This window comes from Megalobrama amblycephala, linkage group LG13 (genome assembly GCF_018812025.1).
Source record: "Megalobrama amblycephala isolate DHTTF-2021 linkage group LG13, ASM1881202v1, whole genome shotgun sequence".
Taxonomy (NCBI): Eukaryota; Metazoa; Chordata; class Actinopteri; order Cypriniformes; family Xenocyprididae; genus Megalobrama; species Megalobrama amblycephala.
Window position 1 is genome coordinate 25,808,759 of NC_063056.1, and position 17,508 is coordinate 25,826,266.

General features: G+C 36.8%; 1 protein-coding gene across 1 annotated transcript; it reads right to left on the reverse strand.

Annotated features, from left to right (window-relative positions):
* Positions 1-658: 658 nt before the first annotated feature.
* Positions 659-8,161, reverse strand: LOC125243237 (DOMON domain-containing protein FRRS1L). Its single transcript, XM_048152721.1, has 5 exons — positions 7,575-8,161; positions 5,555-5,639; positions 4,847-4,985; positions 4,519-4,765; positions 659-2,071 (listed from the first exon to the last, which is right to left on the reverse strand). The coding sequence occupies exons 1-5, from the start codon at positions 7,777-7,779 to the stop codon at positions 1,899-1,901; spliced, it is 849 nt and encodes a 282-aa protein (XP_048008678.1). The 5' UTR covers positions 7,780-8,161; the 3' UTR covers positions 659-1,898.
* Positions 8,162-17,508: the final 9,347 nt, after the last annotated feature.

Genomic DNA, 17,508 nt, shown 5'->3' on the forward strand with positions numbered 1-17,508 from the left:
CTCTCTCGTAGCACAACAAAAAGATCTACTGGCGTAACCTGCAGAAAGGGTTACTGAATGAATTAGTGAACGGACATATTAGTGAACCGACTCAAAAGATTCGAGTCACTAGGATGAATAAAAAGTCCCCACTACTAGTACTATTATTTTTCAAGGCTCCATGTCGTGACAAGCACGATAAGTTCAGCTATCAGCAAAACGTTTCCATTTTATCCAGACAAATATATCAACAATACATATTTTCAGCTGTCTTCATAGTTTTATTAAAAAGTGCAGTATGTGTTCAGGAACATCAAACAGGCATCTTTGCTTCCAATTAGGGAGAGAATTCACAGTAAACTTGTCAGAATGTATGTAAGCTGCTAATTATGTAATAGCTTGTATGACAAATCTTTAAAATAACAATGGCTCACTAAACACACTCATTATTGCATATTCTCTAATACTGTCAATGTCAAAACTTCGAAAGTATATTAAAATATAACACTGGCAACCTTACAAACATATTATTCCATGACCATTAGCATACAATGTCTCCATTCATGCTACATTACATGATTATCTCTGGCCTGCACACATCAAAAAGGAATCATATCACTCTTCCAAGTACATTTTCTGAAATATATCCTTCAGGTGAATATAATGTATTTTAAACAAAATACTTTTCTAAACATTTTTACATGGCGCTCTTCAGTCTCCTATACAAACGTTTTTACAGGACATTTTCAAAGAGTGCCAAAGAATTAGAACTGAAAACAGCCACACACTAACTGGTGTGATCCAAATGGTTATACACAGGCAGCAATCAGTTCTTGGAACATTTATAAGTTTTGCAATGGCATGGCAAAATAGCAAGACCTTGGTATAGAAAGTCTTTGATTCATTGGAATAAAAACCAGATGATTCTCTCCTGGACTGGTTCTATTGCAGTGAACACTGGTGTAAATGGCTCAGATGAGGCTGTTTTGCTGGCATGCATCATCAAATACTGAGCTGGCAATGCTGGCTAACTGGAAGGCAGTGATGATGTGCTATGAATACTGTGTGTGTGTGTGTGTGTGTGTGTGTGTGTGTGTGTGTTTGCCAATTATGTACTGCTGTAAGTTGCGTAGTCAGTCACAGACTTTAATTTACATCCCTTTAAAATTCACAGCCTTAATGTTCATCAGAGGAGCTATAATGTACTGGAAAAATAGTGGAAAGCAGGCAACAACAAACAGCAGAGCACCTCTACTGGGATTTGGCAAAACATAATTCAATAGGAGGCATTATGTGCCACTGTGATGGCTGGGACACTTTTACTGCTCTTCGACGGCGAAATGCAGTAATTTCAATAGGAATCCACACAATCGAGAATTTCACATGAGGGAAAACGATTTTCCCATGGGTTCAAGTTTTTCATGGATTTGCAGCATTGACCAATAGAAAGCTGTGCTACATGCATTGCTATTGGCAATTTTTTGTACGAAAAATTTTTACTGTGACCACACCTTAAGTATACTAAATATTATTAAAATTAATTTGGCTCAGATTGTTTCAACTATTGTAGGTTAAACATACCATGGTGTAAAATACCATTTGGGGTTCCTCAACTCTATTATCAAAATAAAATATATTGTAATATATATATATATATATATAATATATATATATATATATATATATACTAAGTGTATGGTTGACTCTCTCTCCTCTGAATCAGAATCATTGTTTGTATATAACTGAATATTAATCTGCAGTCCAAATACCATCTTAGTTTATGAGGATATTGTAGAATCACAATGTTCTTGTCATCTTTTTTATTGCTGCCTGTTTCTAATACTGTTAAGCTAGCACACAGTCATATTTATAGTGTCTCTATGGTTAGTTGAATTCATTCTCTCTTCTCTCTTCGCGTGTTATGGTGTGCCCATCAGCAGGTAGAAGGTAAGAGCAACGATGAGGAGGAGGCAAAAGGGAGAGGAGAATGTCTGATAGGCTGTGGCAGGCATGAAAATGTCCTCGTATTTATAGATGCTAATCATGCGATCTGACACCGGTGGAGAGTCAATGTCATGTCTTGTGATGGAACCTGAGAAGAAAAACAAAACAAAATGTCTATAAACAGGGCAAAATCATTAACCGTGCTGAATTTGTAGTCTTAAAGGGGACTGCCATTTTCCAAAGTCTTGATTTTGTTTTTGGGGTCTACTAGAATAGGTTTTCATGCTTGGATGTTCAAAAAAAAAACATTTTTCACAAAAGCATCATTAACTATATTTAACTATGGTTGCAAGTTCTGTCATTACCTACATAGTTTAACGATTTTGCATTTCCCGAAACCATATTTCCAGTAAACATTCACAAACAGCGTCACAAACTTACATGGTTGTAACTACAGCTTTCGAGCTGTGGTTAGAGGCATAGTTTCTTGTTAAAATGACATATGGATTTAAATAGAACATGCTCTTGGGCACAATAAGCAAACTAACATACAGTGCATTCTATATCTTTCACCCCATTTAAATATATACATTTGAATCGATATATTTTAGCGTCAACAATCAGCTCCATTTTTGAGGAGTGCGCATGTGCATAAATCCGTACAAGAACCTGACGTATAAGGGAACCCACGATGAATCAAACATCAAATAAAGCAAAATGAAAGGGAACAAGTGAATGAAGTAGTCCTCAGTTTGTTACAGCAGTATGCCAGAAAAATTGTTACATGGAGAAACCTGCTGACCGAATTAACTGCATATATTATAAATATATATATATATATATATATATATATATATATATATATATATATATATATACGGGTAAAGTGTATGTCAAATCCTGCATATTAAAAAATGAATGGCTCTCTGTTGTTTATGTAAATTAACTATAACAATATTAAATACATTAAATGCGATCTCGAATTGATTCATTAGTAGAAATTATTACTCCACCACCTGCACATGACGTCATTAACATCAGTCCTATAATGTTGAACTAACGTGGTTTAAACAACAGAGGTGCAACCGGAACCATTTGTGACTAGCTAGTTAGTTTCTATACACTCTAAAAAAAATTGGTTCTTCAGCAGTTCTTTGCTGTGGTTAAGGTGCTATATAGCACCGCTACCGTATAAATAACCTGTAAAGTCCCTGTATGGTTCTTCAGTGGTTCCTAAGCGGTTCTTTGCTGTGGTTAGGGTGCTATATCCCACGTAGAAGGCAACATTCTCAGGACCTTGCACAACGTTCCCTAAAAGTTCACAAAATGTGGACCTTCAGGGAACATTCAGGACGTTCTGAGAATGTTTAGGGGACTATTACTATAGGAAGTTCTGTTAACTTCCCAAATGTCCTCTTTGTAACGTTCTCGCGCAACCAGAAAATAACCAAAATAGAATATCCCCCTAAACTCATATCGGGAACGTTATTAAATGACCAACAGAGGACCATGTGGCAACGTTCAGTTAATGTCCCAAATATCCTCATTGTAACGTTCTTATGTGACCATAAAATTAACCAAATTGGAATGTCCCCCTAAAGTCATATAAGGAACCTTGAACTGCAGCACTTTCATTACCAAAAGAGGACGTTTTATGTCCGAAATGTTCTGTAAAATTTTCAACAATTTTCAACAATTTTAGAGAACTTTTAGGCAAAGTTGTGCAAGGTCACGAGAACGTCGCCTTCTACGTATGTGTTTTATAGAAAATAATAAAGTTTGAAGTCACCGTTATAGAGCGTTTGCTTTAGATGGGCTCTTGATTCTTGCCATTTTAACATCAGATTTTCTCTGGCTGCTTTAACTATGTTTTCAAAACACGTTTGTTATAGCAAAAAAAGCAAGTGAAAGTCTGATCAGTTGAATTAGATGCTGGTGATACAATCATCATGGAGTGCCCTGATTCACCGACCATTACCAGAGTCTAAACTATGAGGGTGTTATATGTTAGTTTTGCTTTAATTAATGGTTAGTTTATTTTTTTAATGAGTTTTTTTTTTAATTCATTATACAGACAGAGTTTTGAGCAGTGTCTAATAATAGACTCATACAGAAATCATGAATCAGCGTATGATCCTCAACAATGCGTGGTACTATAGCAGGTTAACCATGGGAAATGCTCCCCTGTTTAGTTCCTGTGTCTTTGAAGCCCCGCCTTCCGAAAAGTGCTCTGATTGGTCGGCTGGACCAGTGTGTTGAAATTTGTCAAGTGCTTTGAGCATGTCACGCTCCTTACCATAATGCGAGTTTCAACACACTACTAATGCAACTCAACCAGGCCTTGTCTCTTTTTGTGTATGCCTTGGGCGGGAATTATTTAAATGAGGAATACTGTGACGTATACACTCCCGTAAGAAAACTCAAGCCTACAATTGAGGCGTTTCAGAGAGTTGAGAAACAGTGCTTACTGATATAGAGAATAACTCCCTTTGGATTGGACTTTGTGCTTTGTAACTTTGCAGACCTTTTCATGCTCAAACCTCAACATTACACATTAAAAAAGTTGAAAATGTAAAAAAGGGCTGAATGACTTACCTTGTATGGCAGGTCCCCAAGCAAAGAGATAGTACCAGCTTAGGTGCAGGTCCACCAGCGTCTCCTCCCGTGGCACGTGAAGAGGCCGTTTGAAGCGGCAGGTGACGCGGTTGTTTTCAAAAATGCCCTCCTCGTCCCGTGCCGGGTTGCGCTTGATCTCTTTGGCCCATTGGCCCACGTTATAGAAATGATGGATCCGTACACGGCCATTATCGTCATGAACACAGCCCATGACATCATCACCTCCCTACAACAACAATATTACTGTGTATTTCTTAGCGGGTCTGAAAGCATTCACACCATATATATTTACTTCCACCCTTTTTACCATTTTTTTGTCAGAGGAGAACCCGACAGCAACCCATCCGTCAGTGTCTGCACTCATCTCGAATTCCACATCTGTGCCGATGCGTCTGAAACTCAGGAAGTAGTCACAGGTCTCTGCGTCACAGCCCAGTTTGCCATACCTACAGCAACAGAAAGATTAAGAGAGAGACAAATAAAGTGAGGCACTTAAAATGTGGACAGTTTATTCATGTACTCACATTTATGTCATTCTAAACCTGTATGACATTTTGAAAAATGTCTCAGTGTTGATTTCTCCATAAAATTAAAGTCAGCGGGGTCCTGTGGAGTTTTGAATCTCACTGACTTTCATTATATGGATAAAAACAGTTGATTCTTGTGTTTTGCTGAAGAAAGAAAGTCACACAGGTTTGTAACAACATAAGGGTGAATTAAATGATGACATTTGATGAATTTTCATTTTTGGGTGAACTGTCTCTTTAAGAATAACCATCATCACAGACCTACAAAAATTCTTCATGATGTGCATGCATATTTCATGTTGCAGAACATGCAGAACAACTCTGCAGCAGCAGTGTGACTGGTCTGATTGACATTAATAACACTTGAGTGAACTGGTCTGCATGGCAGATTGCAGCTTGATACTGAATTACAGCATGCAATAAACCATTTGACACCACAATAGTCTGTTGTTCATAGACCAATTTCAACCTTTGTTCCATGAGCTCACCTGATGCATCCTTTGGTTATTCCACAGTCGCTAACTTTGATGCGTGCAAATGGGTCCACAGGGGGTGCAGTTGGGAAGGGGTAACCTATGAAACATCAGGCAAACCAATAAATTAATGAACTGGTTTCAGCTAGTTATAATAGTTAACTAGTATACTATGTTGTGTAACACTTTTTTTTTCTTTCAGTAAAAAAAGATTAAAGATAAAACAATAAATAGATCTCTTTATTACCACCACAGACTCCCTGGAGGCCTCTAGACCTATATCTTGTATTGTATATTAATTATATTGAACATATAATATGTGACCCGCTCTGGCAAAATGAGTCGGAAGTCGCAACGTTCTATTTTAAGATATGGGCCGATAATGTGGAAAAACACATTTTTTAAGCTAATTTCAAAGAACAGACTTTCAAAAATAATCTCCCAAAGTTTCGTAGTCCAGATAATTGAGTAAAGGTATTTAAATGGCTATTAAATTTGACATGGTTTTACTAAATTAGCTGGAAATGAACTTCTCAACTCCTCTTGTCACTTATAAGCATTTCCTGGTATCCCCTGAAACGTCACTATCTCTGCTCTACAAATATGGTGTTACACGTTGTATAGAACCAATCAAAAAGCTTAGAAATGTAAACACACTATCAACAAAAAACGGGCAAAAAACTTTAAAAGCGATTTTCTCAGGTTTTTAGTTGGAAAAAGAGGGCAGACGATTCAAATGGGTATATCTTTAAAATATGACTTTGACTAGGATATCATTTTAAAGCTTATTGTCTCATCTTTCCATTGATACCAAAATCTCAATTTTGAAATTTGGGTCACTATGGCTCATTTTGCTGGATCAGGTCACATATATAGTGTTTTTTTATTATTTTTTTTAAAGAAAGAAATTAACATTTTTATTCAGTATGGATACACTGATTGGTCAAAAAAGAATAGTGAAGACATTTATAATGTTACAAAAGCTTTATATTAATAAATAGGAAAAATATAAAATAGGAAATATTGAGCACCAAATTAACATATTAGAATGATTTCTAAAGGATCTTGTGACACTGAAGATATAAAAATAGTTATTTAAAATTGTAATAATATTTCACAAAACCAGTATTTTTATATTGTTCATCAAATAAATGCAGCCTTGGTGAGTATAAGAGACTTTCAAAAACATGGGATAATGTTCAGTTTTATAAACATGTAAATGTACAATACTATGTGTAATGTATAAAACAATACAATATACACTAACATTCAAAAGTTTGGGGTCTGTAAAATTTTCATCATGTATGCTGCATACATGAATTTTCAGAATTCCCTGCTTGAAAAATGACATTTGTTTTGATTTCATTTAAAATTGTATTTTAGTTATCAGTTATGTTTAATTCAATTTATAATTCACATTTATTTGTATAGCACTTTTCACAATACATATCACTTTAATGCAGCTTTACAGATTGAACATGCTTTATACTACTGAACATTGTCCCATGGTGTATGTTGCATAGCTGTACCTACAACATCGGCCCAGTCATGTGGCATAAGAGTTTCTATTCTATTCTATTCTATTCTATTCTATTCTATTCTATTCTATTCTATTCTATTCTATTTGATCCCTTGATGTGTTGTGACTTTATGAATCACTGTTTGGGCATCTGCAGACAGTATACTGATTATAAAACCGGCTTGTGGATGGACTTGGGAAAGTCTGCTGATAACCGGATAGTTTCACAGGCTTGTGGGGTGCTGACCAAGGTGCTGATTCTATACCATATTAATGGGAAGGATTATATTAGCGAATCAAAAACAATCTCTTATAAAAGTATTTCTAATAATTATCACTAACAGATAATACAATTAACCTCATTAAAAGGCCTGTGGCTGAGGGAGGGCATCCAAACAGTGACCATTCACTACATGTATTCAGTGCTTCTAAGAATTGCGCTCACGTTTACAGAGAAACGACACAAAACAACATTCATGATTTCAATCAAAGCACTGCCTTTTAATTCCTTCGTACCTTCATCTGAGAGGTATCTGGACTCGAGGAACTCGGAGGCGAATGTGCTGTAGGAATCCTTATGTGGTTCTTCATGCCCCGGCTCTCCGTGTTCTCCATGGCCGGCCCGCAGTACGTTATCGTCGGTAGGGCTGGCAAAGACCGCCAGCCACAGTGTCGCATCCAACAGCACAGAAATCTGCAGCAGCGGATGCAGAATAAACATGACTGGATGCGTTGGACCTACTGATACGATAATGGTTATTGTACAGGCGAAGAGACTCGGTTCTGATTTACTAGTCGCATTCCAGTACTGATACTTAGACTGATAACAAATAATAAAATGTAGCTAATTAAATCGCTTTCATGATAAAGCGTTTCGTTTGGTCCGCGGGGGAGGGGGTGCTGAGAGGCGCGAGGGTCGGGTGCTGTTAATGAATAGGGCCAAACCAATCCGCTCAAGGTGAGATTTGGAACCGATAGTGATGTTTCTTGATAATGACACTGCGCTCAGCCATAATATTAACTGTATACACTATTTAGCAATAGAAATTTGTTATTTATTATCACGTTATTACACATTTCTGAATCTATGTCACCGTCGTGCACTGATTTCACACATTGTTCCTCCCCTCTCTACCCGAGTCTTCTTCGCCTTGCACGTCAATCGATAGAGATCGCCAGAATTTAGTTCCAATAGCATCGCACTACGTGTGAAAATAAACTGCTGTCGCAGACAGGCTATAAAATGTAAATGTTTCAATGGAAAAGAATGTAAAACATTCTAATTGGTTAAATGTAAATTACAAACGTTATTAAACAAATATTAGATTTTAAAGACATAGGCCTACCTAATTCTTAATAAAATATAGCATAACCTTAAAAATTACAGATGAAAAGTATACAGTCAAACCAAAAATTATTCAGACTTTTTTTTTTTGATATTTTTGATGTATTTTTACTAGTGGGTGCAGGACACTATAGTTCATTTATGTAACTGAGGATAGCAAAATAAAGTAAACTGTGACATATTATACTCAAAAATTCTTCATGCAGTGAACTACCAGTAAAACTGATACAAATTTGGGACCAAAAATGATTCAGACACTTTGACCTGACTTTTGCTTATCTGACATAATTAAGATTATTTTTTCTGACACAGTTTAACTATAAGATCTTCTTATATTTTATTACCATTTTTTAAAAACTACAGTGAATAAACTGCATTAATGAATGAAATGTTCAAGGTGTCTGAATGAATTTTGGTTTGACTGTATTTAACAAGACACTTAACTATTTCTATGATAAAAAAAAAATGTTCAAAAGTGTTTTATAGAAGCCAATTTAGATTAATTAACCTTTCATACCATTTAATTTAATAGGTTATTTAATAGGTATGTCAAGTTTGTAGGCCTATATTAACATTATTTTATGTAATAAGGGTCTACAAGTAGGAACTTAAAAATATCTAATCCAACAATTTCACAAAATTTATTTTAAAGTTAAATTCTGGTAACCCATCCCAGGAAGTGTAACTTTTTTTTATTACACTCTAAACAAAAATTGTGCTAAATAGCATTAAAAGTGGTTCATTGGCTTGTAATCATATAGGGGAACCACTTTAAGTGCTATAAGCACCTATCTTTAAAGGTGCTATACGACACCTTTGCCAAATGGTGCTATGAAGACTATAGTTGAGTGAAAACTTTACTTACAGAATGCTTCAATCACAATACATCAAGATATAGCCTAATTATTTGAAATAACACAAAGCAGTTCATATATGCCTTTTTATTAAAGTTTATGAAATAATTTCGGTAAGCCTATATAACTGACTTCACAAACACCCTGTCGAGCCTCTTATCAGTTTACATTCATTCAAAGACTACAGCCAATCACCACGTCTTAGCTTTCTCTCATCCACCAGTTGTATTCCTCCTTCCACATCATTTAAACTGCAACTGACTGCTCTCAGTATCCAAACTGTCTTGTTGCATCCCACCACCACCCCATTCTCCTCCTCAGACTTTAGATATTATGTTACTGCACTCTCATATTTTTGCTATGAATGGGAATTTACTACAATGGCAAAAGCTGTTTTGAATCACATTTATGCTTTTCTGAGGTCAAAAAGTCTTGTGTGGGCCCTGGAATATTTCCTTATAGGGGGCCTTGGGGGCAAAAAGGTTGAGAACTACATTATCTTCCGGAAATATACTGTATTTCAATGTTGTTTTTTAATCCTTTCCCCAACTAAGCTAAGAGACTAAGAGAGAGTTGGAGAACCTTTTAAGACCTATACAGGGGCTTAACAGGTTCTTTATATGATAGCAGTGCTATATACTGAAGAACCACTGATTTAAACATTTAATTATTATTGTTGTTGTTGTTGTTAGTGCTATTATTATTATTATTAGTTAACCTCTTTAAACTAAAAGATTTGTGCTTTTCACATCGACAGTGGGGGAGAATGTAAACCTCATACGAACCACTAGATGGCAGTGTTTAATTGCTAAACAGAAAGAAGATGTGGCGGATGCTTCATTACGTATATATAATCTATATATAATGCAATATATAATGCAATGTATACAATATATAACCTAATATAAATATAAAGTATTATATAAAGCCTAATATTGTATATTACTACCTAATATTATATAATATAAAGTATTAACTATGACTAGTGCACATTTAAAGTGTTACTTTAGTGTACATTTTTGTTAATCATTCATAGATTAAGCACCATTTTGGTCAGACTGAAACAGTTTTGCTTGTATTTCTCTGTATTTTGCACCATTCATTCCTTATTCTGGTTTAACAAGATAAATTAAGAAGCTCCACTAGAGATTTGACATTTGACCTTTTTCTAGCCAGTATCTGTATAGTATACTGGTATGTGAATTAAGATTATACCACTAATACCAAAATCAGTAGCAAGTTACCACCAAGTATAACTACGCACACTAACAGAAAACAATAAACTGATGTCTCAGCAGCGCTGATCCTTCACAAACCATCAGTTATTGGAAAGAAAATGTCTAAATTAGATCACATGGAGTGAGATCACAAGGCTGAGTTACACAATAGAATAAAGATAAAGCCATGGATAGTAAAAAAAACCCACAATGGCACATTAAAAACTGTACTTTATATAAGAAAAATTCAAGACTGATTTAAGAATCACATGGTTGGTATTATAAGGGCATTTAAGTATATTCATATATCCATTTTTCTCATTTATGCAGTTACAGATACCAAGTGGCACTATAGCCTAAATTTACAGCTTAAAATTCCACCCTCCAAGGTGTCCAGACACCTCTAAATCAATCTATACTATTTTCTCCGGATACGGCCAATTACCCGCTGCTTAGGAGGACTATTAAAGTCTACCTAAACCGACATCAGCTTTAATAGTCCTATCCCATCAGCACACATATACACACTGATATAGACGTGCTGTCATACACACACACTGTGTCATATAGTTATAAGATTCCATCCTCCCCCATTGGCCACGCCACCATCCCCCTCCTGCCATCACACAGGCGTGATCACTCTGTGTCTAATAGCCTTACCCAATTATGGCCACAGTGCTAGAGGAGAAAGGATGATGAGATCCCCTAACATGTTAATGAAGAACCTACGGCATACCTGCCTTATCTTAATAACCTAAAACACACACATACGCTCTCACACACACACACACAGAGCAATCTGCCAAATGTCAATTGTGTGTCTCCTGGGTATGTGTGTGAGAGTGTGTGATTGACACAGAGACAATGGCCGCAGGTCCCATTCACAAACGCAGAGGGGAAAGAGAAAGTCAACTGGAGAGAGGGAGAGGAAGAGAAAGAGGGAGAGAGAGACGAGTATTCATATGTTACAATGGAACCTGCTTGACCACAGAGTTTTAACAACAAATCAGTATCTGTAAACTCGAATAGGTTTAGTATTTAATATGAAATTTTCAAGACTGTTTTTTTAAGGCATGTTGTGCATTTTAACATATACAAAGTAAATTTCAGCACGCAGATGCTAATATGAAATGATTTTCACTTCTTAATTAACATAGTCAAAAAATAGGTGTTTGTCTACCTTTTCATTATTCAAAGTAAATATCTTCAGTGAACTAAAATGTCAAGCTGCCAAGACTTAAAATCTGCCATCATTGTTTTGTAGATTATAAGAAGGTATCTAAAACAATACTATGCAGATTGTTCCCTTTATTTAAAGGGTTAGTTCACCCAAAAATGAAAATAACTTATTACTATAATTTATTACATGTCGTTCCACACCCATAAGACCTTCGTTCACCTTCGGAACACAAATTAAGATATTTTTGTTGAAATCCGATGGCTCAGTGAGGCCTGCATAGCCAGCAATGACATTTCCTCTCTCAAGATCCATTAATGTAATAAAAACATATTTAAATCGGTTCATGTGAGTACAGTGGTTCAATATTAATATTGTAAAGCGACGAGATTATTTTTGGAGCGCCAAAAAAACAAAATAATGACTTATTTAGTGTTGGCCGATTTCAAAACAATGCTTCAGGAAGCTTCGGAGCATTATGAATCTTTTGTGTCGAATCAGCGGTTTGGAGCGCCAAAGTCACGTGATTTCTGCAGTTTGACGGTTTGACTCGCGATCCGAATCATGATTCGACACAAAAGATTCATAACGCTCCGAAGCTTCATGAAGCAGTGTTTTGAAATCGACCATCACTATACAAGTCCTTATTTTGATTTTTGGCGCACCAAAAATATTCTCGTCGCTTTATAATATTAATATTGAACCACTGTACTCACATGAACTGATTTAAATATGTTTTTAGTACATTAATGGATCTTGAGAGAGAAAATGTCATTGTTGGCAATGGAGGTCTCACTGAGCCATCAGATTTCAACAAAAATATCTTAATTTGTGTTCCAAAGATGAACGAAGGTCTTACGGGTGTGGAACGGCATGAGGGTGAGTAATAAATACATTATTTTCATTTTTGGGTGAAATAACCCTTTAAATAGTTTTAAATTGTTCTATATTATGAGTATAGAACGGAGCATGCTACACAACTCCTTGTCCAAGCTCTTGTTCTATCCAGACTGGGCTATTGTAATGCTCTCTTGGCAGGCTAAAGCAGCATGTACTGTCAATCCTCTGCAACTGATCTAGAATGCTGCAGCGAGAGTGATCTTTAACAAGCCGAGTCACATCTCTCTTTATCAATTGACTGCCAATAGCCGCTCGCATCAAATTCAAGGCACTGATGATTGCCTACAGAACAACCACTGGCTCTGCACCCCTGTACCTCACTACTTCAGTCTTATGTCCCCCCCAGAAGCTTGCGTTCTGCAACTGCCATCCCAAAGAGGCATAAAATTAATCACTTTCATGGACCTTTACCTTGACTGTTCCTTACTGGTGGAACCTGCCTAATTCCACCCGAGCAGCTGAGTCATTAGCCATTTTCAAGAAATGGCTAAAGATGCATCTTTTTTTGTCAACACAACTAAAAACATCTGCTAAATGATTAAATGTAAATGTACTGTCTTAAAGTCGCAATGAAGGCCTGACTAAAATGGCTCCAGATCTTTTCTTCAATTTTGTAACGTATATATATATGAGTGAAATGGATTATAAAAAAGCAGGGCAGGGATTTTGCTTGATCCATCAGTTGTTGATTGGATGGAGGCAGATCTGAATGCAAGCTTGAGGACAATTGTAAGGAAGTTTTAGCAACTAAATGATTGGAGAAGTCTGGCATTCGTCACCAGAGAGAAGTCTGTTGTTTCTCTGGAAGATTGAGTTATGATATCTTAGTTAAAAAAGAAAAAAGGTCTTTTTTTTTTAAATGAAACATATACATTAATGAATAATATCACAATAAGATCAATAACATGCATTTAGAATGAGGGTAAATTTTCATTTTCAACTATTTACATCATCATTAAAATAATATAAATAAATACATTTTAAAAGATATAAATGTTTCAATAAACTATAGAATAAAAGTTAAAACAATGTAACAATATTTATTATTGCTGCAATGCATATTGGGAGAGATTTTTGTGTACTGTAAAAATGCATTAACACTGACTTCTTGCTGTGTTTGTTGGTTTGACTTAAAAAAAAAAAATCATATTACAATTGAAAAGCTGCATCGAATAGTCTCACATCACACCATGTGTGAATGCCTGCTGAAATGGGCCTGGTCAACTGTGTTAAAACAAGTTTCATCTCTAGGCCTTGCTTTTATTCCCGTATTACACATATTGTACTATTTACTATTATTTGAGTGCGTGCACACACCCCAAAACACTTCATGGTTATTGACAGAAAGAAAAAGGGCCCTATTATTCCTGAGAGAGCCTGTGTGTGAGGCTTCATCTTAACTTGTCAACAGTCCTTACGTACTGTCAGCAGAGCAAGCACAGGTGACATACCCATCACTCTTTCCCTCGCTTTGAGTCTAGTACACAGAACAGACACGCACACATAGAAGGATCGATAGACGTCTGTTGCCCACTGAAGACGGGACTGTCTGCCGCGGCCTAATCTCCGCGTCCCCGGGAGCACATTATGGGCACGTGCCTGGTGTTAACCCATTAATCTGGCTATGGTGGGTTGTGTTATGTTCCCTCTCTCATGGGAGTGTGTTGTGGTGATAGATTGAGCCCTATGTGTGTGCGCGCACCGCGAAGAGTGATATTCAATCCTTAGTTTGAGCAAATAGAGAGCACTTGTGAGCTTCCTATTTCTCCTGTTGTCTCTTGCGCGCTCATTTGGAGTCCGGTCACAGATATCTCCGCTTTGTCTGACTGCCGCTTGATTGCTATTTGATCCTGGAGCGTTTGCAGCATTTCTCTCTCTCTACGAGCTTTTCCTGTCAATCTGTTTGCTTTGTGCTATTTGTTTCCGCTGTTGTACAGGTGTACTCAGCTAATCTGATTGGTTTGACAGAGGCTGTTAGAACACAAACACCCGCGTGTTCCAATCAATAGCGTCATTAAACGTGAATTAGCGCTAACTCAATCAAACTACCCAGTTTAGCACCAATCTTGGTCGTTTACCATGGTAACCCGGGGAGGCCATATCGCTAACTGACGTGTGGATCTTTGTGGATCACGGCAGGGGCTGTCAATCATTCCGGCTGCCCTCAGGATGGATGATAGGGATGATGGGAAGGAAAAATAAGGACTCTCCATGGTCTCCTCCAACATATCAGTGAATTTTTGCAGAACACTTCAATGTTTCATGTTTTTAAATCCAGGGTATGTTTGCTGACTGCCGCTTGCCGTTGTGTTGTTTGACGAAATGCTTTGTCTGGGTGATTAGTCTGTCTATAGGTACATTGATCAATCACATCTCCATTCATGCCATGTGTCAAGATGCATTACATGACAAACATAACAAAAACATGCCGTACATACCCTACAACTGGTTCTTCTTGGTTCCTTCATGGTGGTGAAAACACAGGCCTCTTTCCAGACCTGCCAAGAGAAGAAAATAGTTTTATAAATACTGAAAGATGATAACATAGGCCTGCATCTAGAAAAGTAATCTCCCGTTCCACCACATCCCAAAGGTGCTCTATTGGGTTGAGATGTGGTGACTGTGTGGGGGAAATTTGAGTATAGTGAACTCATTGCATGATCAAGAAACCAGTTTGAGATGATTTGAGCTTGAGATGGCGTGTTATCTTGCTGGAAGTAGAAGATGGGTACACTGGGGTCATAAAGGGATGGACATGGTCAGCAATAATACTCAGGTAGGCTCTGGTGTTTAAGCGATGCTCAATTGGTTCTAAGGGCCCAAAGTGTGCCAAGAAAATACCCTCCGCAGTATTACACCACCAGCCTGAACTGTTGATACAAGACAGGGTGGATCCATGCTTTCATGTTTATGCAAAGTTCTGACCCTATCTGAATGTCACAGCAGAAATCAAGACTCATCAGCCCAGGCAATGTTTATCCTGTCTTCTATTGTCCAAAGTTGGTGAGCCTGTGTGAATTGTAGCCTCAGTTTCCTGTTCTTAGCGTACAGGGCACCTGGTGTGGTCTTCTGCTGCTGTCCATCTGCTTCAAGATTCGACGTGTTGTATGTTCAGAGATGCTCTTCTGCAGACCTCGGTTGTAACGAGTGGTTATTTGAGTTACTGTTGCCTTTTTATCAGCTCAAACCAGTCTGGCCATTCTCCTCTGAACTCTGGGATCAACAAGGCATTTTCACCCACAGAACTGACACTGGATATTTTCTCTTTTTCAGACCATTCTCTGTAAACCCTAGTAAATCCCAGTAGATCAGCAGTTTCTGAAATACTCAGACCAGCCTGTCTGGCACCAACACCCATGCCACGTTCAAACTCACTTAAATCACCTTTATTCTCCATTCTGATCCTCAGTTTGAACTTCAGCAGATTGTCTTGACCATGTCTACATGCCTAAATGCATTGAGTTGCTGTCATGCGATTGGATGTTTGTGTTAAAGGATTAGTTTACTTCTGAATGAAAATTTACTCACCCGCATGTCATCCAAGATGTTCATGTCTTTCTTTCTTCAGTCAAAAAGAAATTAAGTTTTTTTGAGTAAAACATTCCAGGATTCTTTTCCATATAGTGGACTTCAGTGGGGTTCACCTCCTGAAGAGCTAGTGCAAGATGAGCATTTGTGGTTAAACAGTACTTTTTTTTTTAGAAAATGACCAATCGTTTCGCTAGATAAGACCCTTATTCCTCATCTGGGATCATGTAGAGGAGCACTGAAATTGCAATTTGGACCTTCAACCAAGTGAACCCCACTGAAGTCCACTATATGGAGAAAAATCCTGGAATGTTTTCCTCAAAAACCTTAATTTCTTTTCTATTGAAGAAAGACATGAACATCTTGGATGACATGGGGGTGAGTAAATTATCAGGAAATTTTCATTCAGAAGTGAACTAATCCTTTAATGAACAGTTAGGCGTACAGCTACAAAGAATGTCAATGCCACAACTTTTTTTCTGCTAATGTTTGTTACAAGATACCACATGGCCAAAAGTATGTGGTCATTCCATTCATGTGTCTACTTTTGGCCATGTTGTGCATTATTTTTTGCTATATGGATAGTACGCAGTCAGCATGCACTTAAACTGTATTCTGTGTGTGGCTGCATGTGGATTTGATATATTAGGTTTTAGACACAAGCCCCCCTGCTCTGCCCCGTGGACAGATTCTCCTAATGAGAGACCAGTGCATTTGTGTACTAACATCATTACTGTAATCACAGACACTGATGAGATTATCATTATCACGATGTCTGTGCTTGCACACACAAACAGTTGCACACGCTAGCATAAATAATCTACTGTCAGAGTGTTTGTTAATGTAATTGATGTAGATATGAAAATAACCTGCAGTTCCTGCTGTAATTGGTACATATAAAATGTGATGAATACATAACACACTACATAATAACTCTTAATTAATACATGCACACTGTATAAAGCTCCACTGTGGATATGCATCGTGTACAACAAAACATCTTTTATATAGATTTTTATGCTGTATCTCTCTTATTAATTTAGTAAAGGAAAAAAAAGTCATGGTTGTAAATGACAAATCTGCTCATCTACACTACTGTTTGGAAATAAATTTTGAAATAATTATGATTTTTTTAAAAATGTTTTTGAAAATGTCTCTTATGTGCACCAAGGTAGCATTTATTTAATCAAAACACAATAAAATGGTAATATTGTAAAATAATATTACAATTTAAAATTGCTTGTTTTCTATTTTAAAATTATATTACTTGAGTCTTCAATGTCACATGATCCTTCATAAATCATTCTGATATACTGATTTCAATTTGCTGCTCAATTATTATCAATAGTTATTGGTGCTCAATTAATAATAATGGTTTTTGCTACTTAATATTTTGTGGAAACTGATACATTTCTTTCAGGATTTTTTG

What these genes read in the sequence shown, in the direction of transcription:
- LOC125243237 (XM_048152721.1), bottom strand. Translation starts at nt 7,779, where the DNA reads ATGTTTATTCTGCATCCGCTGCTGCAGATTTCTGTGCTGTTGGATGCG. An exon ending in CAGATACCTCTCAGATGAAG is followed by an intron (nt 5,640 to 7,574) that starts GTACGAAGGAAT and finishes GATGTTTCATAG; the next exon opens with GTTACCCCTTCCCAACTGCA. An exon ending in TCTCCTCTGACAAAAAAATG is followed by an intron (nt 4,766 to 4,846) that starts GTAAAAAGGGTG and finishes TTGTTGTTGTAG; the next exon opens with GGAGGTGATGATGTCATGGG.